Source organism: Hyla sarda, chromosome 3, assembly GCF_029499605.1.
Source record: "Hyla sarda isolate aHylSar1 chromosome 3, aHylSar1.hap1, whole genome shotgun sequence".
Taxonomy (NCBI): domain Eukaryota; kingdom Metazoa; phylum Chordata; class Amphibia; order Anura; family Hylidae; genus Hyla; species Hyla sarda.
The window spans coordinates 139044136-139068589 of NC_079191.1; the positions used below are offsets into that span (position 1 = coordinate 139044136).

Genomic DNA, 24454 nt, shown 5'->3' on the forward strand with positions numbered 1-24454 from the left:
TATCTGCTCTAATTCTACAACAGCGCAAAAATACAGTCATTTGGGTTACGAAGAAACAAGATCCTCTCTGCACCAAGACACCTAGGATGGATATTAAAAGGAATTTAATCCAGTAAAAGATTCATCTGACAATGTATCATATCTCCATTTCCATTTCCCTTTCTGAAAATACAAAAGTTTTTCGTTTACCAAACTTTGTGATTGCCATAGTAAATCTTATGAAATGAAAATTACCATTAACTGACTGTTCGTGAAATGACAAAAAAAAAGTTTGGAATACTCAAGACAGTAATTTATCATTGCCCTGCAGCTGGCTATGAAGGTCATACAGATGAACAGATTCATGGGTTACTAATATATAATTTGAAATTCAGTCAGGTACCTGAATATATTTATATGCACACATCTCTTGAATCTAGAGTCTGCTGCCATTTCACTTTGCCGTAGGAAGCAACCACAAGTATTTTCAATTACAGACGTCAGAATTTTCATTTGGAGAAACTATTAGGTATTAACATAGAATTTTATAATATATTCTGTGTGTTTTGTTTATATATTCATTTATTTATCTTTGCTGTATATGACATTGGAATATTTTATGTTTATTTTAAGTAAAGTCTTTAAAAGTTTAAACTATTGATACTGGAGGCATGATTTGTCTAGTTAGGCTTACACAGTCAAATATAGATGGCAGACTACTGTTATACTCTAGTGGTAGGTCAACATGGCAGATAGGTTGCAGAGCCGTTCAAACCAGAGTTTTTTTTTCTTTTTGTTACAGTAATCCACCAATGTTAACTATACATATCAATCAAAGCAACTCCAAAAATCCCAAGCGGAAGCAAATTTTATATGGTTCCTGCCATGAAAAAAATCAGATATGTGGATGAATAAGCTGTAAAATAATTGTAACTTTCAATTTGTCACTGTCGGTGACATTTACCTGGATGACTTGGATGTTTGAGCCTCATTGAACCCTGATTCTTTTGAAGGAGTGGGGTATTTGTCTCTGTGCATGTGTGGGCACTTGTTATCCTTTTGATTTTGTGGTACCAGCTTTGCCAAAAATGTTAATTGGTGTTTTACTATTTTGACCCTTTTATTGCCATCTATGCCATGGACTCACACAAACACTTTTGGTTTTGTGAAATGCTTGATTATTATTACTGGTCTGGTTATAATTGTATATTTGTTTTTTTTTTTTATTTGTTTTTTTATGAAAAATAAAACTTTTACTCAATAATATGTTTAACTTTCCGTTGTATCCTTCCTTTCCTGATCACAGTCCTCATGGATAAATCCATCATTAAGGACTGATCTCATAAATGGTAATAATGCGGTTGTCAAATCTGTTTTTTTCAGAGTCAAGAGTATAAGCAACTTTTATTGAACAAATATTTCTTCATTAAGGTTATTCTTATAAAACCTGATTTAATTAGAACAATTACTGAATGAATAAAGGCAGGATTAAATCTGTCTCGAGTAATGACAAATCTCACTTCTTTAGCAACAACTTAAAGCAGTGCATGCATGACTGATGAGGAGAGTTTCATGAATACAAATATCTCCTCTAAACAATAGAGGTACAAACAGAATGATGAAAATACTGGCTAATCAAAAAGCCTTAAACAAGGTTACCAAAGAGCAGTGCTGGCTCCAGGTTTACATTGATCGAGTCACAGTGGGTCACCTTGTGTCCCAACTTCTTTCATCCATTTAATATACTATATGCCTACAATCACTATAAAGGAAATCAGTATCTAAGGAAGACATGGAGGAGTGTCTCCAGTGTCCTTAGTTTGAAGAACATGCATTAGTTTGCTTGAGTAAGCAAGATACATTATTTTTAACTTTCTGTGCACAAGCAACTTACAGCAACAAGCTTGCGACTGAAAGAAATAGCCAAAAAAAAAGGCCCTCAAGCCAGGAACAACAAACAGTAAGCAAAATGCCAACTAGCTGTAGATCAGTAAATAAACTCTAAAAAAAATAAACACTTCAAAAGTAATCAATCAAGTGAGGTAAATTAAACACAATATTAATGTAGACAATAGCTTTTCTTCTGTGCTTTAATTTCCAATGTTTCCTTTATAGAGCTTCAATGTTGTTCTTAAACACCCTGAGTCAAACAAGAAAATTGCAAGAGTGCTAGGAGTTGGATAGGCCATCAATTTTATAAGGCTGGTTAACCCCCTTTTAGCTTTTTTCTAGGGCAATAGTCTTACTGGGGTTGAGCACCTCCAGCCATTTGAGACCACGTTTTTGTTGTTGCAATAGTCTTACTATAAGTAAGAGGAAAATTGCAGTCTATTCAGTCTAAAGTTTACTATAATTTCAAATCAAAGAAGAAAAATATTGTTATCCTCTAGCATGTTAGTCATTCACATTATGTAAGTTGCAAAGAAATTAAAAGGGACTATCAGCTCTGTATCATGCTCAGAGCTGTATGTAGTGGTCCCCCCGACATATGAGGGCCCCCACATAAGATGGTTTCAACATATGATGGCCTCGCCGACGCTATCGTATGTTGAATGCAGCATCAACATACAATGCTTCAGTGTGTCTGGGCCATCACAAAATCGGCTATGCGGCAGCACTGACTGCTTCAGCTGATGCCAGATAGCCGTTTAATGTGCCCCACTCAATGATACTTACATGTCCCTGCCGCTCCAGCCCATCAGTTCCCCGCTTCTCTGCTGCCGTCGCTCTTCGTTGCCGTCATCACGTCGACGTGATGACTGCGATGGAGCGCGACGGCGCAGAGAAGCGGTGACGTAGTTATGCAGCAGCACAGGAGTGGGGAACTGACTGGCCAGAGCAGCGGGGACATTTGAGTATCATTGAGCATCCATGTCCCTCAACATACGATGGTCCACCTGGAACCAATTACCATCTTATGTTGAGGGACCACTGTACATGGGTAGAGAACTAATAAGAATATAGAACAAATAATACCTCTCTCTTAGGTTGTGGCTGTTGCAAAGTTATAAAATTAGGCTTCTCTTATCTGCTCAAGAGTTGTAGAGGCCACATGAGATGCAACATGCATGCTTCCTCCATCCCCCACCCTTCTTGCTCTACATAATTGATGTGCAAAGCTTAGTGCTAGAAGCCGAACCCTGTACACCATGATAGGGATAAGGCATGCATGCTGCAGCTCAGCCAGGCTTCTTGTGCTTCTAAGAAAAACAACAATCAGCTTAGAGAGAGATTTTCTTTAATTTGTCTACTGGTGTCTATATTAGTCAGTTACTAACTCTGTTTTAGTTCTCTTCTGTACAAAGTGAACTGGACTAAAAGTTATAGAAACTTACAGCATGTTATGTGTTGACATGACGTCATGTTCTCTATTCATTCCATTGAGACTTGTGTCATGCTCATATTGGAATAAACAGGGAGAAAATTTTTTCCAAAAGACAATGGGGATATTTTTTCCCCATTGACCCCCAAAACTAAATTTTTAAATGTTGCACACTACATTACTTGTACTCCAAAATTATGCCATTTATTGCACGCATCCTACAAAAAAATAAGCCCTCAACCATATATGTAGAACCAAAAAAATACAAGAAAAAAAAATTAAAACTGCGTCTGGTCACTAATGAGTTAAAGTTAGCTGCCACCACAAAACTTAATTTACAGTGTTAGATTATGTTCACACTGTGTAAAATAAAATTATGTTATTCCTATTCTACATATGCATTTTTTGCTTTCATTTTTACAGTGTAAACAAAACCTATATTTGATGATTTGTTGTATATGCTGACATGATTTCTGCATCTAGTGACTGAGTACTGCAGTCACAAAATAGTGAGCTTTTTTGTTAAAATAGTAGCTGAAAGTATTTCTGTTTAGGCTGGAAAAACCCCTTGTGTTTTAAGGAGAAGCTATAAAAAACAGCATGCTTAAAATAATGTGAAAACCATAGTCATAACCGAGCTATACAATGTTCAAAGCCACAAACAGAAAAAAAGCTATGTAAACTTGTTATCAGTTTAGAATGCTCTCACATTTGAATGCTAATACAAGCTTAATATACTTCTATTTACCAGCTACAGCTTCTTTTAAGAATAAGGAATGGCATTACATGTTCTTGTCTTCTCAAGGGTACATCAGCCATGTGGGGGTTTGCTCTATCTTGCAGCTGAAGAACTGACGAAGGAAGCAATGCTCAGATAAAACAATGTGATATGGTAATGACTTTCAGCCAATACCTGCTTAAGTCAGAAAGAATATAACCTAGAGATATAAAGGTTAAGTATGCCAACGAAAATCCGTTCTGCAAGTCATTTCTCTAAATCCATTCCAACACATCAGATTTTAGCAAAAAACTTGTCAGATTTAACTGCCTGCACTGCCAGCTAAAATTTCCATGAGATTTCCTTTTTAAATACACATCAAGAAGAGATTCAAAACATTTCATATAACAAAGGTTATTTTAGGGAAAACTTCTGCAGCCAATTACCCATAGAAAATACACTAACAAAATGTAACTCGTATTCTTCGGTGTGCACCAGGATCTCTGTGCTCTTAAATATGCATTTGGGAGGATTGCAATCAGAGAGATTACAGAGATTTCTTATTACTCATTATGAAATTGCATGTTTCCAACTTTCAATTAAACCCCTGAAATAGAGTCTATTTGTTTAGCAGGAAATAAATGCAATCGTTCTAGGATGATGTAAATGTTCTTGATTATATCTTGAGATCTGATAACCTGAAATGTTCCTTTACGTTTGTCGGTAATAACACACAGCTCTATATTCATCTCATTCAACCTGACCTAAATCTAAAAGGTGACCATCACTTACAAAACAGAGAGAGTCATTTCTGGCACATTTTGTTAACTTTGTCTTCAGGTCTAGCTTGGAATATGTAATCTTGAAAGTTTAATTGCTCGAAAATAAGAATGCCACCAATGACAGAGGTCCAGTCTGGGCACACACCTGAGGTGTTGAATGAAAACATCAGGGAGGTCAAAACCCGGTACAGCTTTGACAAATTACCTGTGCTTGAAAAATTATGTTTGTGTAACATTTTTAGCTACCAAAGCGTACAATTTTCCTCTCCTACATTTTAGACTTTTCTTGTGAAGTGTCCAAAAAGGATGCAAAGAAAGGGAAGAAAAAGAAATACTAGAAAATGGGTGCACCCCAACCTCCCATAAGCTCCACTCAAACAGTTAAACACAGCCCAGCGTGTCAGCTTACTCCACAACGAAATGGGAAAGGGCCAAAAAGACCCCCAATCCCCCCCAAAAAAAACATGCTAGTAACTGTAATGATGGTCCTCTAAATCTGAAATAAGTACCAAACATGCAAAAATAAACAAAGCAGTTCTAGCTTGACAAGTTTATAAATGAGTCAAAACATAATGTCATAATATACACACAACCTCAAATGGAGATGAACAAAAGCAGGGTTTGGAAATAGGACCAGATGGAAAAGTATGGCTGCTAAAAGTGCAGATGAGTGCCCTCCAGATAACCTCAGGCATTACGTTGTCTCCTGGTGACTTCCTCAGGGGTGTCCAAAAAGGGTAGACACAAATAACATTGCAGTTATTGTTGAGCTAGTTTTAATTAACCAAATATAGCCATACATCATAATACATAGGTCCAAACAATGTTGCATTCAGCCTACAGATCTAATTCTATTGCTTGATAAAAAAAAGTCCAGCTTCACTATAGAAATGATATTGGAAAAGGAGAGCAACACTGAAACACAGAAAACAAAGTTCCAGCATCCTTGGAAATGTGTCTTTAGAACTTATTTAAAGAGCACCTATCATCAACTAATCTGTCCCTAATCCCTCCCCCCAATCTGTCCCTGGCTCTCGCTGACTCTATTCCTGTCTATATTTTTACCCAAAACCGCATATAGATACCTTTTTTTAGATCCCCTGTGGCTGCTCAGGCTCTGGAGTCAGATTAAAACTTTTGAGCAGGGCAGATTTTATTGCCTCATAGTCCTGGTCACTCTCAGAGGGAAGCAAAGCAAACACATCCAGAGCTTTCCCTCTCAGCCGTGGGGTTAGATATCGTCCCCACTGTTCCTTAGGTAGATTGAACTGCTGGCAAACCTTTTCAAATCCCCTCAGGAACACATCCAGATCACCATCTTTCTCCAACATGGGGAAATGTTCCAAGCGGGGTTTGTGGTCTCCTTGATCCTGCACATCACTGCGTGCAGATAAAGCATTCCCTCTCAGCCTCAGAACCTCCAGTTCATGCCTTCCCTGGGCCTCTCTTTCTGCGGCTCGTGCCTGGGCCTCTCTTTCTGCGGCTTGTGCCTGGGCCTCTCTTTCTGCGGCTCGTGCCTGAGCCTCTCTCTCAGCAGTTTGGTACTGGAGAAGCAGTTGGAGTTTCATATTGGCATCTACATTCCCAAGGTGTTGTAAGGCAGTCCGCATATAAGAGTCAAAGGCCTCATGTCACTCAGCTCTTCTGCACAAGCATCATACTCCACAAGATCAGCAATACGTTGTTCATTGTTCTTCCCTGCAGTAGGGATGTCCTTTTCTTGGCACATTAGCTCCAGTGCAGGCTTGGACTGCTTGCGATATGCCTCCATATTTCCGAGATGAGACAGAGGAGGTAAAACAGGAAATGGGGAGGACAGAACTGTCTTGCACTCTTTTTGTATGTCTTTTAAGCCAGCACTGAGCTCTGTCTTTGGAATTTACACACAAGAATATGTATGCAATTTCTTTTTAGTGCTAAGATTTCCTTACAGGTAAAATCCAGCAAGCACTAAAAATCTCTAAATATATACCGACGCTGCCACCAGTTGTCACGATCACACCCTATCGGTCCATCCAAGACGCTAGAGAGAGTGTGATGGTGCAAGGGTTAAGGCCACCAGACCTCTGGGTATACACTACTAGACCCAGCAAGTCAACAAATTAACCCTTAGATAAACGTGTTTCCACCAGAGCTTCCTTCAGAAAGGTGAGCTCATATATTTAGAGATCAAAGACCAGAGCTGATTAATTAAACATTTAATCTGATAAAAGGTATCACAGTGCTGACTATATAAAAATACAGAAACAAATGACATACAGGTACAAAAATATATTAAAGAGTTTGACAAGACAAGTTCAGAAAGCAAAAATGAAGTTCTTACAGCATGATGGTATAGCCCTCCTTTGTGATTGAGAGTGAGTTCCAGCTGTTCTTAGGATGGTCTTGTCAGCTTGTTGCACAGCATTCAACACCCCGAGTCTAGCATTGTTAAATATTATATATCTGCCTTTTTGGAAGGGAGACTCCATTCCCCCCTCCCCTCTGATCCCACCAGGGGGTCTTCTCTCTCCCTGGCCCATTATCTGTTTGATTATATGATGGGACCAGAGTGCATGACTTCAAAAAAGCCTTTGACTTCAAAGGAGATGTAAACAAACAGCCAGACCCCCCCCCCCCCCAATAAAATGCAATACACAAACCCACAGTCTGAATGACCTCTCTCCCATGGCTTGGATAATACATCACACAGTTATAATTATAATACACATATAGGATTTTAATAATCAGGCCTTGGGCCTGACACCTTCCAGTACTTTTTAGGGGCTGTGTACTACAGAGGAAATGCTTTTCTTTTTGGATTTCTATTGTGTCAATATGCTGCCCTGGACAGTTCCTAAAATGGACAGCAGAGGTCAGCAGAGAGCACTGTGGATCATGACATTATAGAAATCCAAAAAGAAAAGCATTTCCTCTGTAGTATACAGTAGGGATCAACCGATATTGATTTTTTAGAGCTGATACCGATAACCTGTGAACTTTCAGTCCGATAACCTATACCGATAATCCCCCCTTGTAGACAGCAGGCCCCATCCCCTTGTAGACAGAAGGCCCCCCACCTTATAGACAGCAGCCCCCCCCCCCTTATAGACAGCAGCCCCCCCTCCTCCTCTTGTAGACAGCCCACCTGCGGCTGCCCTCGGGTGTTGCCGCTCCGCTGTCCCGTTCTCCAAATCATGACGTCCTATGGTGGAGCATGTGACATACACGTCACTCTGCTTCCTCCGCAGCGTTACGCTGGGTGCAGGGCAGGAGGAGTGACATGTGTGTCACATGCTCCTCCATAGGATGCTATGATGCGATCGGGAGAACGGGACAGCGGAGCGGGGCCGCACAGCGGCAGGTATCGGGGGCGCACGCGCTGGACACATTATCGGCAAGGTTAGATGCCGATACCGATAACTTAGAAAATCGTGAATATCGGCTCATAATATCGGCCAATCCGATAATCGGTCGATCCCTAGTCTACAGCCCCTAAAAAGAACTAGAAGAATTAACATATTTTTTTATAGAAGTAATTTACAAATCTGTTTAACTTTCTCGCACCAGTTGATTTAAAAAAAAATAAAAAAAGTTTTCCACGGGAGTACCCCTTTAACTTTTCTCAGGCTAAAATATATGGACCTCAATTATTATTATTTTTTTTTATATCTAACAAAAGGAAAGGTGTGCAAAAAACATCATGTGCCACCTACACCACCAAGTATTAATGTGATGCAAAGACCTCTATAAGGTGGAAGGGAACAACGTATGGTCCATTGTAACAGGTCACATAGTTAGTACGGTTGAAAAAAGACATATGTCCATCAAGTTCAAATAGGGAATTAAGGGGTAGGGGTGTGGCGCGATATTGGGGAAGGGATGGGATTTTATATTTCTTCATAAGCATTAATGTTATTTTGTTCCATGAATGTATCTAATTCTGTTTTAAAGCTGTTAATTGTTCCTGCTGTGACCAGTTCCTGAGGTAGACTGTTCCATAAATTCAGAGTCCTCACGGTAAAGAAGGCGTGTCGCCCCTTGAGACTAAACTTTTTCTTCTCCAGATGGAGGGAGTGCCCCCTCGTCCTTCGGGGGGGGGTTTAACCTGGAACAGTTTTTCTCCATATTTTTTGTATGGGCCATTAATATACTTATATACGTTTATCATATCCCCCCTTAAACGTCTCTTCTCAAGACTAAACAATTGTAACTCCTTTAATCGCTCCTCATAGCTAAGATGTTCCATGCCCCATATTAGTTTAGTCGCGCGTCTCTGCACCCTTTCCAACTCCGCAGTGTCCCTTTTATGGACAGGTGCCCAAAACTGAACAGCATATTCCAGGTGAGGCCGTACCAATGCTTTATAAAGGGGGAGTATTACGTCCCTGTCCCTTGAGTCCATGCCTCTTTTGATACATGACAATATCCTGCCGGCTTTGGAAGCAGCAGCCTGACATTGCATGCTATTCTGTAGTCTGTGATCTACAAGTACACCCAGATCCTTCTCTACCAGTGACTCTGACAGTTTAATCCCCCCTAAGACATACGATGCATGCAGGTTATTAGTACCCAGATGCATAACTTTACATTTATCCACATTGAACCTCATTTGCCAAGTGGATGCCCAGACACTTAGTCTATCCAAGTCATCTTGTAACTTATGCACATCCTCTATAGACTGACCGTGCTACAAAGCTTGGTGTCATCTGCAAAGATAGAAACAGAGCAGTTAATACCATCCTCTATATCATTGATAAATAAATTAAACAACAGCGGGCCCAGTACTGAACCTTGGGGTACACCACTAATAACCGGGGATCAATCAGAGTACGAATCATTGACCACCACTCTCTGGGTACGATCCATGAGCCAGTGTTCAATCCAGTTACAAACTAAAATTTCCAAACCCAAAGACCTTAACTTACCTGTCAGACGTCTATGAGGGACAGTATCAAACGCTTTAGCAAAATCCAGAAACACTATATCCACAGCCATTCCTCTGTCAAGGCTTCTACTCACCTCTTCATAAAAGCAAATTAGATTGGTTTGACAACTTCTATCCTTAGTAAACCCATGCTGGCTATCACTTATAATACAATGATCCCCTATGTATTCCTGTATGTAATCCCTTATAAGTTTTTCAAACAATTTACCCACAATGCACGTTAAACTTACCGGTCTATAGTTTCCTGGGGAAGACCTAGAGCCCTTTTTGAAGATTGGCACCACATTCGCCTTGCGCCAGTCCCTTGGCACAATACCAGACACCAGAGAATCTCTAAATATCATGAACAGGGGTACAGATATTACTGAACTTACCTCTCTAAGAACTCTTGGGTGTAGTCCATCCGGCCCTGGGGATTTGCTTACATTTATATCACTTAACTTACCTTGTACCATCTCTACATTAAGCCAGTTCAGTACACTACATGATGTGTTACCAGCACTGACCTGGCCAATGTCAGCTCCTTTTTTCATAGTGTATACAGAACTAAAGAACCCATTCAGTAGCTCCGCTTTCTCTTGATCGCCTGTGACAACCTCCCCCCTAAGGCCTTAATCTCGCACTATTAATTCCCTTCTTGGCAAGTGTTACTCACCCTAAAAAGGGTGGCCCCACACAGGAACCTCTAACTATTTCCACCTAAAAACACTGCCATTTCCCAGGGTTTTTAGATCGGGAATAGGGAGAGGTTCCTGTGTGGAGCCACCCTTTTAGGGCAAGTAATACTTGCCAAGAAGGGAATTAATAGGACGAGAGTAGGGCCTTACAGTGGAAGTTTTTACCGCCACCTACTACAATGGACAATACGATGTTCCCTTTCACCTTTTGGGGTTACTCGTCCTAAAAAGGGCAGCCTCACACTGGAACCTCTCCCTATTTCCAACTAAAAACCCTGGGAAATGGCAATGTTTGTAGGTGGAAATAGGGAGAGGTTGCTGTGTGGGGCCGCCCTTTTTAGGGTGAGTAACACTTGCCAAGAAAGGAATTAATAATGCGAGAGTAGGGACTTACAGGGGAAGTGTTTACCCCCACCAGTTACAATGGACCATACGTTGTTCCTTTCCACCTTTTAGAGGTCTTTGCATCACATCAATACTTGGTGTAGGTGGTACTTGGTGTTTTTTGCAAACCTTTCCCTTTGTTAAATAAAAAAAAATTTGGGTCCATATATTTTATCCTAAGAATATTATTAAAAGTTAAGTTGTACATAATGCATATTCTCAATACTTGTGCTGTGCACACTAACACTTTTACAAAAGAGACCGTTTTCTTCTGCCTACCTGCCTCAGCTACTATTCTGATCCTGCCAGCTCCCTGATGCCACACATCTGATGCCAAGTTCTCCTTTTTTCACCCACCTTCTTCACCAGGTACTGGTATTGCCACCCACCGCCCCACTCTGTCACCGGGTCACTTTCAGGACTCCTGATGCAACTGATGCCAACTCCAGGCTGTCTCATTCTGCTAATCTGCTGTCTCATTCTGCTAATTTGGGTTCATATATTTAATTCTAAGAAGATTATTAAAAGTTAGGTTTTACGTAATGCATATCCTTAATACTTACTTGTGCACACTAACACTTTTACAAAAGAGACCGTTTTCTTCTGCCTACCTGCCTCAGCTACTATTCTGATCCTGCCACCCGCCTGATGCCAAGTTCTCCTTCTTTCACCCACCTTCTGTCACAGGGTAACTTTCTGGACTCCTGATGCTGCTGGGGCCACCTCCAGGCTGTCTCATCTGCCACCATATGTTCTCCTCATGCTGATGCCAGCTCCAGGCTGTCTCATTCTGCCACCATATGATCTCCTTATGTTGATTCCAGCTCCAGGCTGTCTCATTCTGTCACCATATGTTCTCCTCCTTCTGATGTCAGCTCCAGGCTGTCTTATTCTGCCACCATATGATCTCCTCCTGCAGATGCCAGCTCCAGGCTGTGTCATTCAGCCACTATATGGTCTCCTCATGCTGCGGCCACCTCCAGGCTGTCATTCAGCCACTATACGGTCTCCTCATGCTGCTGCCACCTCCATGCTGTGTCACTGTGCTGCCATGTGGTCTCCTCATGCTGGTGGCACATTAAATAACAAAATATAGGTTCATCTATTTGAAATCTTCAATTTAAATGTTAAAAAATATCTTTAATCTTTTCAATTGTGAGGCCCTATGGTCTCTTCAGGCTGTTGCCAACTCCAAGCTGTGTCATTCAGCAACTATTTGGTCTCCTCATGCTGCCACCACCTCCATGCTGTGTCATTCAGGCACTATATGGGCTCCTCATGCTGCCACATACTCCACACTGTTTCATTCAGCCACTATTTGGTCTCCTCATCCTGCCGCCACCTCCATGCTGTGTCATTCAGGCACGATATGGTCTCCTCATGCTGCCGCCACCTCCACGCTGTGTCATTCAGCCACTATGTGGTCTCCTCCTGCTGCCGCCGCCTCCAGGCTGTGTCATTCTACCGCATTTGGTTTCCTCATACTGAGGCCACCTCCAGGCTCTTTCATTGTGCCACCCTGCGACAGTGATTCTAATAGCGACGCCTGTAATCTGCATGTCATACTGAATAACCGTATTATTTCACTACGACAAGGAAAAGTGTTCTACACCCCTATTGAGGTTCTCTTTAGCCCATAAATAGCCGTTTTTAATAACGATTCGCCGCAAATAAACCAAATTTTTTCGGAAAATTTGTCGAATGTGCAGAATCGGATTTTTCTAAAATTCACTAATCTCTAGTAAATAACACCTATGATTGTATTAACACAGTAGAAACTAACTAAAATAATTACACCAGTCATTTAATAAGAAATAATCATGCTGGCACAAATAGAGAACTGCAACATTTTTCTAAAAGATAGCTCCAATTTTATTGTATGAAGAAAGAGTAAACGTAACTAAGATGTTACTCACAAAGAACAACGTGACTAATTTACCAAAGAATAAATACAACTGCATTTGTCTAGTAGAGTACATTTACTACCATGAAAAGACAATCATAACACAATGGCCCAGATTTATCAAACTGTGTGAGAGAAAAAGTGGAGTGATTTTCCAACAGGAACCAATCACAGCTCAGCTTTCACTTTACCAGAGCTTGTTAGCTGAGTTGTGATTGGCTGCTGTAGGAAAATCACTCCACTTTTTCTCTCACACAGTTTGATAAATCTGGGCCAATATGTCAAATGTGCATTAATGTGCACGGAGCACACTTAGGCACTTAGTAAAGAAGATAAACTAGTAAGAAACATGTTCAGCAATGGTTATAACCAATTATCTAATATCTGAAATAGACAGCATGCGTCATTTTGTTGCTGTACTGTGGTGCAAAGCTCTATTGAAGTGACAATACATTAAGCTTGTCCTGCAGGGTCTCCTCTTCATCCGATTCACTTTCTACAGCACAGCTTTGCAGAGCGTGTAGGGGCAATCTGACAAGAAACAAAACATATGAGAAAAGAAATAACATAATACAAGTCATACTGTGCTCTTAAAATGTGACCTGGAAACCAACGGTGTCTATGAAGTGACTAACACACTGTATCTTTTCATGGACATACATAGCACTGTACATGTGCTTAGTCTCTGACATTTGTGGATTTGTACACAAAGGAGTTGAACTGACCCTAGCATTCATGTGAGATCTAGCTTTTATCTTTACAGCTCTCCATGAGTCTTACAATATCATTAGGCCTTATTTAAAGAATAAATATAGAAATAAAAACAGAAAAGAAACAAATTAGATTGAGACAACAAACATACATCCAGGAGTCATCAGGATAAAATTTAAAAATTTGAAATTTAAAGTGTTATTGCAATTACCCCCAATATTATTATTTACCCTATATCATGCAGGGCAGGCGTTGGGGTGGGGGCACACTGAAAAACAATTGCCCAAGGCACCATTCTCAAAGCAGACCAGGCAGAGTGCTGATAATGAATAATCATAGAGAAAAATGTTCTGCTGTATAGCTTCCAGTCCTCTCGATCTCCTCTCTGAACTCATCTCTATGATCAATGCAGGGAGGAAACCGGAAGCAGATTGAGAGCAAGAAGCAAGGGGGTGAGACATGGAAGAGGCATAATGAGTAGCCTAGTAACCGGGGGGGGGGGGGGGGGGAGGGGGGGGGAACAGTCAGCAAGAGAGTGTGGCATAAGAAGCAGTCTGTGTGAGAGGGTCATGGTCATCTGTGTCGGAATAATTGGGAAGTAGTGAAAGATGGGTGCATGAGGAGCAATCTATAAAGGGGAGTAGTCTGTGAGGAAGGGTCCATTGTGAGTACCTACACATACAAGTCTCTATTATTTAGCCTCCCTGATCCCTATGAACAGGAATGTAGAGTAGGGATTTTGTTATAAACTCTCAAACTGTGTTTTATACATGAAATTTGTTTTGTTTATAAGGTGTGGGCTTGTCTGTTATTTTGGATCTTTTAGCCTTGGTCATTTTTTAACTGTTAGGGTAAAAATGGATGCTGCTGTTTCCTATTGACTTACATTATAGAAAATAACAGACTGTACCATTTACCTTTTTTTGCTGTACACAACAGGGTAGTTTTTGAATGGCGCAATAATTAAACGTACTTATATGGGTAGTGTCACACCTAGTGCATATGCAGCATATTTTATGTTGTGAGAAATCCGCTGGGCAGAGGGAAATATGCTGTGCATTTTGATATAAGCAAATACATAGGGCTTCCCAGTTGCAGCCCTGTGTGTGCAGTACAAACCTTACTGCACACACAGTGCTGTGGCAGGAAAGCCCTGTGTCAGCGCATAGCAAAATAAGCAGTGTATTTTCCTCACAGCAGATTCCTCACAGCGTGAAATACACTGTGCATGCCCTAGGTTTAACCCTAATGGAAATAGTGAAACCCATTAAACATCATACATGTACGTCACATGTCTACAAAACAGAGGCTGCTTTGCCATACATGTCTGGAATAAACATATATCTATCCTAATATAAAAAAAGAAATAACATAACAGCACACTAGACGCTGCCAATGTTCTATGGAGTTAGTTATAGTTGACAAATAGAAGACATCAAACCTACACACAGCAAACAGGATAATAAAATGAGGTTGGAACACCAAAGATTAAAAAGGAACAGAATTAGTTTTCTGATTTATTACTTCTTCCAATGTGTCTCAGTTAACATTTTATGCCATTTCTATTTTTAGAACTTTAATTGCAAGGAAAAAAAAAACCCTCAGCCATTCACTCAGATAAATAGACTTATAAATGGTAACATGTGGATGGGTATGGGATGATGATTAATTATACTCACCTGCTTACAGGCGCTTCATCTTCAGACATTGCTAATCTCTGGTCATGTCTTGTCAACTGGAAGGAATTATTATTGAATGCTGATGTCTGAAGCGTCCTATTATCTGTAATAGGATCAGATTTCATATCAACATGAGGCATGTATATGTATAGAGGACCATCATGGATGTCCTTCATTGTACATGCATTACCTATTGTGGTCATCATATAGTATTATCTAGAATAAATAACTCAGCAGTAAATATATACAATTAGCAAACCCTTGAGTTGTTCTCTTCTCTCAATTTTTTTATCCTGTTCGGTTGTTTCTTTCTTATGCAATTTCCAAAAGTGACAACAGAAAATGGCAGCCATTAACAGCTCCCACAGGATTTGTCACAGTGCTTGGGAATGGAAAATCTGTCAAACAATACGGTGAAATAGGGGCCAGCAAAGTATACATGCCTAACCAGGAAGATGTATAATTTTACAGCTTATAACAAGAGAGGAGCAAATCTGTAAATATTCCCTGTACTGGTGGTTTACCTTATTTACAATTATAGAGAAGAAAAATTTAAATCTTATTAAAGCTGTTATCATCTCAAAGGAAAGGAAGAAGGATCCATAATAGGAAATTAATCTGTTGGCAATGCCAGCAAAGTGAATGCGAAGATGCATTCATCCCTTGGGTTTCATAGGGTTTTGGCATGTTGTCTGTAGTTTCATCAGGAAAAATATTGCTGCGTGCATCATTATTATTACTGTGAAATTTGACGGCATTTGCAATGGAGGCCCAACGCAGATGTGAATGGAGCCTTAGAGGGAACAAACAAATAAATATTTGAACCAGATTTCAGACTATGCTTACCCAGTTTTTAAGGTATATTTTGAGGCATAAAATGGTGGTATTACACCTGAAATACATTTTATTCCCTTTGAATTACACTGAAATGAATAGGAAAATTTTGCACATCTCACATGCTCTTTTTATGGCTAATGAAATGTGTAATATACTTATTTTGGATGTAATAAGACCATTCTATGTGCATTTGATATGCAATTTGGGAATGTTTTTTGTGCATAAATATACTTCAAAGCTGCAAATAAAGTTCTGATTTGCACAAAATGCATGGGAAAGACCCCCAAAAAATACACAATGAAACTCAAAAATACAGTCATGGCCGTAAATGTTGGTACTCCTGAAATTTTTCAAGTAAATAAAGTATTTCTCACAGAAAAGGATTGCAGTAACACGTTTTGCTATACACATGTTTATTCCCTTTGCGTGTATTGGAACTAAACCAAAAAAGGGAGGAAAAAAAACAAATTGGGCATAATGTCACACCAAACTCAAAAAATGGGCTGGGCAAAATTATTGGCACCCTTTCAAAATTGTGGAAAAATAAGATTGTTTCAAGCATGTGAAGCTCCTTTAAACTCATCTGGGGCAAGTAACAGGTGTGGCCAATATATAAAGCAGATAAAAAAAAGGGGAGAAGTTCACTTAGTCTTTGCATTGTGTGTCTGTGTGTGCCCCACTAAGCATGGACAACAGAAAAAGGCGAAAATAATTCTCTGAGGACTTGAGAACCAAAATTGTGGAAAAATATCAACAAGGTTACAAGTCCATCTCCAGAGATCTAGATTTGCCTTTGTCCACAGTGTGCAACATTATCAAGAAGTTGGCACAGTAGCTAATCTCCCTGGGCATGGACGGAAGAGAAAAACTGATGAGAGGTGTCAACGCAGGATAGTCTGGATGGTGGATAAGCAGCCCCAAACAAGTTTCAAAGATATTTAAGCTGTCCAGGCTCAGGGAGCATCAGTGCCAGAGGGAACTATCCGTCAACATTTAAATGAAATTAAACACTATGGCAGGAGACACAGGAGGACGCCACTGCTGACAAAGAGACATAAAAAAGCAAGACTACATTTTGCCAAAATGAACTTGAGTAAGCCAAAATCCTTCTGGGAAAATGTCTTGTGGACAGATGATACCAAGATAGAGCTTTTTGGTAAAGCGCATCATTCTACTGTTTACCGAAAACGGAATGAGGCCTACAAAGAAAAGAACACAGTACCTACAGTGGAATATGGTGGAGGTTCAATGATGTTTTGGGGTTGTCTTGCTGCCTCTGGCACTGGGTGCCTTGAATGTGTGCAAGGCATCATGAAATCTGAGGATTAAAAACGGATTTTGGGTCGCACTGTACAGCCCAGTGTCAGAAAGCTAGCTTTGCGTCCGAGATCTTTGTTCTTCCAGCAGGACAATTACCCCAAACATACGTCAAAAAAGCACCCAGAAATTGATGCAACAAAGTGTTGGAGAGTTCTGAAGTGGCCAGCAGTGAGTCCAGATCTAAATCCCATTGAACACCTGTGGAGAGATCTTAAAATTGCTGTTGGGAAAAGACGCCCTTCCAATAAGAGAGACCTGGAACAGTTTGCAAAGGAAGAGTGGTCCAACATTCTGGCTGAGAGGTGTAAGAAGCTTATTGATGGTTATAGGAAGCAACTGATTTCAGTTATCTTTTCCAAAGGATATGCAACCAAATATTAAGCTAAGGGTGCCAATAATTTTGTCCAGATCATTTTTGGAGTTTGGTGTGACATTATGTCAAATTTTTGCTTTATTCCTCCCTTTTATGGTTTAGTTCCAATACACACAAAGGGAATAAACATGTGCATAGCAAAACATGTGTTACTGCAATGCTTTTCTGTGAGAAATGCTTCATTTTCTTGAAAAATTTCAGGGTTGCCAACATTTACGGCCATGACTATAAATAAAAAGCAATTACAAAGTGTTTGAAAACTTGAAGTTCATTGTGTAAGATGTATTTTTGGAGGGCATTTGCTATTTTGGTGAATGTTGGTTAGTTTAGGTGTATCTCAAACCTGATTTTTTGTGCAGCTTGTGCCAAAAATTACCCTTTTTCAGTAGCAAATTTATCAGGAAAAGATATCCCTAGAACATAGCCTTGAAATTGGAAAATATGGCTGTTTAAAGGGTACCTCTCATCAAATAAATGTTTGATATATTTTAGATTAATGAATGTTGAATAACTTTCCAATAGCATGTTAATGAAAAATATGCTTCTTTCTATTGTATTTTTCCCGATCAGTCCTGTCAGCAAGCATTTCTGACTCATGCTGGAGTCCTAAACACTCAGAGCTGCCGGCCTGCTTTGTTCACAGCCAAACAGGCTGTGAACAAAGCAGGCTGGCAGCTCTGAGTGTTCTCCTTTGTGAACAAAGCAGACTGGCAGCTCGTAGTGTTTAGGACTCCAGCATGAGTCTGAAATGCTTGCTGCCAGGACTGGTAGGGAGACCCCTAGTGGTCATTTCTTCAAAGTGGAAAATTAAATAGAAAGAAGCATATTTTTTTTATAACATGCAATTGTAAAGTTATTCTGCATACATTAATCTATAATATATCAAAAGTTTTTTTGATGAGAGGTACCCTTTAAATAGTTATTTTTTACTTGACAATGCCTCCCGTGAAAGTAAATGGTAAATGAGTCATCAGGATAATGCATGGACACACTGATTCCTCTCTGTCTAAGAGACGGTCCCAAATGGAAGATACCAATCTACTAAACACATAGGTGTTGTCCCTCGGACATGCTATACACAAATAAACATAATACATATAAACAGCAAAGTTATAAAGGGAAACATACATTTAAAGGGGTACTCCGCCCCTAGACATCTTATCCCCTGGGGATTGCTGGGGACCCCCGCAATCTCTCCTGCAGCACCCGCTTGTCATCAGCGCACGGAGCAAAGAACGCTCCGTGCTGATGACTCATGATACAGGGGCCGGAGTATCATGACGTCCCAAAGACTTGAATTGAGGGGGTGGGGCGTGACATCATGAGGGGGTTGGGGGCGTGATGTCATGATACTCTGGCCCCTGTATCATGAGTCATCAGCACGGAGCGATCTTCGCTCTGTGCAGCTGATGACAAGCGGGTGCTGCAGGAGAGATTGCAGGGATCCCCAGCGGTGGGACCCCTGCTATCAGACATCTTATCCCCTATCCTTTTGATAGTAGATAATATTGACACTATATAACATGAAAACAGATGGGAAAATTTATTATTGAAAATGCAGCATAATTCTGGCATAATTTGCACCACAAAACTGGCTTACATGACATGTTTTAGACATGTTTCCACCATGACCAGCAAAAGGGACATGGCCTTTCTGAAAGAAGAAATGTGGAGAGTGGCTTACAATGCAAGATTGTGTGCCAATAACTTCCAGAATTCTGAGACACGATTCTGGCACAGGTTAAACCAACTAAACCAGCTCAACAGTCTAAGAATTCTACAAACAGCCTGAACCACTGCAATAAATCTGGTGCATTCTTAGACTGTCTAGTCTCATTTTATACTGAGTTAGACAGTTTTAGTAAATCTGGTCCAGAACGTAGATTGAGGGACTTAATTACTATATATTAAACCAGAAGAATAACAAAGTCCATCTGTTGTGTAAAAACCTGGTTTCCTTGGATAAACCCTTGAGAGCAGTGGCAAGAAGCGTTAAAGGGGTATTCCAGGGAAGAAAAAAAAATTATATATCAAATGGCTCCAGAAAGTTAAACAGATTTGCAAATTACTTCTATTAAAAAAAATCTTAATCCATCCAGTAGTTATCAGCTGCTGAAGTTGAGTTGTTCTTTTCTTTCTAAAAACAGTGCTTTCTGTTGACAACTCTGCTTGCCTCAGGAACTGTCCGAAGCATTACAGGTTTGCTATGGGGATTTTCTCCTACTCTGGACAGTTCCCGAGACAAGCAGAGGTGTCAGCAGAGAGCACTGTTGTCAGACAGAAAAGAACTCAACTTCAGCAGCTGATAACTACTGGAAGGATTAAGATTTGTTTAATAGAAGTTATTTGCAAATCCGTTTAACTTTCTGGAGCCAGTTGATATAAAAACAAAAGTTTTGTGGAATACCCCTTTAAGTGATTTTCCTGCTGTTTTTAAACCCCTGAGAGTCCCCACCATGGTGCACAACTATTTATTATTCTTTATATTTAGGTGGTGGGACCAGAGTTTAGCTGTTTGCCAGTAGTACACACTCCTTTGACTCATCGACACACAGCACATTCTGCTCTCTGCTATGACATTACATAATGTTTGTGAAATTGTACTGGAGTGAACAGGTTAACAATGTGCAAGGTAATAATTGTCACAGTACAGTACTACAGATGGCATGTGGGGAGAGAAGTGTCTGATGCACTAGCTGTTAAACATACAATGTGATCAGAAATGAAAGAAACAGCAGCAGCATATTACCAAAGAGAGTTACACTAAGCACTGAACTGCTGCTATAGAGAAGCCAAAGGGAGAAAGAAGGGGGAAATTAAACTGCAGCACTGTGGACATAAAGCAGTAGATACTCTGGTATTTACACAAGGGTCAGCTGCTGAGAACTTTATGGGTGGTAAGAAATCAGAGGAAAGCCTTGAATTATTAGAAACAACATGGATCATATTCAGCAGACAGACAGGCTCATGGCACAGGGTAAGACTTTTTTCCCCACTTCCTATGTTCTGTCTTGATACAGCTGTTAGTAAAGACAGATGTCCACTGACAGGCAGTGGACAGCAAACTATAGGGAAGGGAGACACCTAGTGGCCAAGATGTAAGGCTATGTTTACACATCGTAAAATGAATAATAAAACATGTCTATTAAATACAGTATTTTTAATCTAATAATTTACACAATGAACACTAATAAAGTAGTACACACTTTAAAAAGGCTTCTGTATTTCCAACGATGAAATTACGGATGAGATTTATCAAAACCTGTGTAAAGGAAGAGTGGTGCAGTTGCCCACAGCAACCAGATTGTTTCTTTTATTTTTCACAGGCCTCTTTACAAATGAAAGAAGCAATATGATTGGCTGCTATGGGCAACTACACCACTCTCTCTCTCCGCGTGTTTTGATAAATCTCCCCAATGTGCACTTTTCTATAGACTTATTGGGGGATATTTATCAAAGGATTTAGACAGGTTTTTCCTGTCTAAATTTGTCGCACAGAAAGTCACAGTCTAAATATGTGTGACTTTTTTTGCGACTTTTGCTCTAGAGGATTTTTAGAACATGATGCATTCTAGCCTATTTTAGATGGAAATGCATTGGAAAATGCATTGGAAAATGCATTGGTGCTGAATTTATCAAAAGCGACTTTTCAGCGACAAGTCGCATCGGTGGAAAGTACGCCGAAATGTCAGACCATGTTGGAGCAGGTTTAAATACAGTCTGAAGCATAGATCACAAAGTCTGTGTGCAGAATTTATCAAGAGCCGTGCGCCTTTTAATAAATTAGGCGCACAATAGACCAGCCTAACTTTCTGTAGTTTGGTCTATATTCATGCAGGAAATGGACAACTTTGATAAATATCCCCCATATTGTGCACATTATTAGATTAAAGATACAGACGATTTAATTCCTATTTAAGGAACATGTTTTGCTATTCATTTTACGATGGGTAGAAGTGTACCTGTCGTCAACAAAAACTTTTTATATAATGTTCTAACCTGTAGAAATATGCCTACGGCACTGCAGTAGTATTGAAAAACTGATCCCTGGGCTGCAGTGGTTCTTTGCTTATAGATAGTGGCGGTGCTCAGGCTATAAATTATATACAGCAGTGATATTCATATGAAGAAAAGAAAAGCCGGCCACTCACCATAGTCCATCTTCTGGCTTTTATTGCAGCATATAACACTCACAAATACATAAATGGAGAAGGAAGGAGCGGGGGGTACAAAGGCAACAAGCTACGTGCTTCTTCCGGCCATATAACTTTCATTGTGACTGCATTGCAGATGTACAGGTAAGTGAGACAGGTAACCAATCACCAGTGATACACCCTCACATGTGATGTCTCATGTCTCGGATGGGTGTTCCATGAACTCAGAAGCATATTGCAAGATCTGTTCTCTCGTTTAACCCTAGAGGGCCCATCGCATTGGTTCAAATTAGTGGGGGACTCAATTATTAGGGGGACAGACAGGACGATCTGTCACAAAGACCGGGATCGCCGAACAGTGTGTTGTCTTCCTGGCGCTCGAGTTCGGCACATCGCTGGAGAGGATCCAGCAGTCATGGTACATATTGGCACCAATGACAAAGTAAGAGGTAGGTGGAGTGTCCTAAAAAAACGATTTCAGGGACTTAGGCCACTAGCTTAAGGCAAGGACCTCCAAGGTAATATTTTCGGAAATATTACCTGTACCACGAGCCACACCAGAGAGGCAGCGGGAGATCAGGGAGGTAAACAAGTGGCTCAGAAGCTGGTGTAGGAAGCAGGGGTTTGGGTTCATGGAGAACTGGGCCTACTTCGCTGTCGGTTACCGGCTCTACCGTAGGGATGGGCTGCACCTCAATGGGGAGGGTGCAGTTGTGCTTGGGGAGAAGATGGCTAGAAGGGTGGAGGAGTGTTTAAACTAGGGACTGGGGGGGAGGGAACCTACAACATAGAGGGGGAAGATAGTGTAGAGAGAGAGGGGGGATTTATCAATGTACCTGGGGGTGGAGCGGAGGGAGGGGGTAGAATAGTTAATAGGGATAGGCTTTATAGGAAGAAAAAAACATACACCATTGAAATGCATGTTGACTAATGCCAGAAGTCAGACCAATAAAACTGACGAACTGGAGTGGTTGATGTCTGAAGAAAATTATGACATAGTGGGTATAACAGAGACTTGGTTGGAAGATAGCTGTGACTGGGCGGTCAACATACAGGGTTATAGTCTATTCAGGAAGGATGGGACAAAACGGAAAGGGGGAGGAGTTTGTATGTGAAATCGAGTCTAAAGGCCGCACTACGGGAGGATATATGGGAGGGAAACGATAATGTGGAGTCATTATGGGTAGAAATATATGGAGATAAAAAAAATCCTGAAAGGGGTTTGCTATAAGCCACCAAACATAATGGAAGAGGCAGAAGATCAATTACTGAGGCAAATAAACTTGGCAGCAAGTCAAAATGATGTCATAATAATGGGGGACTTTATCCTGATATAAATTGGGAGACTGAGGCCTGGGAATATCATAAAGGAAATAGGTTTCTGACTATAGCTAAAGACAATTCTCTGTCCCAAATGGTGCAGGGCCTAACCAGAGGGGGCGCCCTACTGGACTTAATATTAACCAACAGACCTGACAGAGTAACTAATGTGCAAGTAGAAGGATACCAAGGAAATAGTGATCATAACATAATACATGATAACTTGTTCTTCAATAATGGAATCTCTCGAGGTGCCAAAAAAACAATGAACTTTAGGAAGGCAAATTTCGATCAACTCAGAGAAGCCCAAAACAATATAAAATGGGATAATGTCCTCAAAAACAAGAATACTGACACTAAATGGGAGACTTTTAAAAATAGCTTAAATTCTCACTGCAAGATGTATATACCTTATGGGAATAAAAGGGTCAGAAATAAAAGAAAACCAATATGGATGAACAAAAATGTTAAGGGGGCAATAAATGACAAAAAAAAAAAAAAAAAAACATTTAAACTACTAAAATAGGACGTCAGTGAGGAAGCATTAAAAAGCTATAGAGAAAAATGTAAAATATGTAAAAAAACAGATTAAAAAAATGCAAAAATAGAGACAGAAAGACTCACTGCCAAAGAGAGTAAAACTATATTAATAGCAAAAAGGTCAAAAATGAAAGTGTTGGACCTTTAAAAAATGATGAGGAAGAAATTATTAACGGGATCAGGAAAACGCAAATATATTAAACAAATTCGTCTCAACTGTGTTCTCCGAGGAAAATGAAATGCCAGGTGAAATACAGCGAGATAAGGTAAACTCCCCAGTACAGGTCACCTGTCTAACCCAGGAAGAAGTACAGTGCCGCCTACAAAAAATCTAAATAGACAAGTCACCAGGTCCAGATGGCATTCAACCCCGTGTTCAAAAGGAATTAAGTAATGTGATAGACAGACCCCTATTTTTAATATTCAGGGAATCTATAGTAACAGGGACTGTTCCCAGGACTGGCGCACGGCAAATGTGGTACCAATATTTAAAAAGGGATCAAAAGGTGACCCTAGGAATTATAGACCTGTTAGTTTAACCTCCGTTGTATGTAAATTGTTTGAGGGTTTTCTAAGAGATGCTATTTTGGAGTATCTTAATAAAAATAAATGTATGATGCCCATATCAGCATGGATTTACGAGGGATCGGTACTGTCAAACTAACCTGATCAGCTTTTATGAGGAGGTGAGCTCCAGACTGGACCAGGGGCAATCACTGGATGTTGTATATCTGGATTTTTCCAAAGCATTTGATACGGTACCACATAAAAGGTTGGTGCATAAAATGAGAAGGATGGGGCTGGGGGAGAATGTGTTCAAGTGGGTAA

The 24454-nt window shown here is 40.2% G+C and overlaps 1 protein-coding gene across 7 annotated transcripts in view; it reads right to left on the minus strand.

Moving 5' to 3' along the window:
- Positions 1–12637: 12637 nt before the first annotated feature.
- The window catches only part of ZBBX (zinc finger B-box domain containing), a 205916-nt gene continuing 194099 nt past the window's right edge, over positions 12638–24454 (minus strand). For all 7 annotated transcript variants that reach the window (XM_056565098.1, XM_056565096.1, XM_056565101.1 and 4 more), the window contains 2 exons: positions 15083–15185; positions 12638–13223 (listed from right to left, as the gene is read on the minus strand). In XM_056565098.1, the coding sequence (XP_056421073.1) occupies positions 13127–13223; positions 15083–15185 (200 nt within the window). In that variant the 3' untranslated portion in view covers positions 12638–13126. The remainder of the gene's footprint in view (positions 13224–15082; positions 15186–24454) is intronic.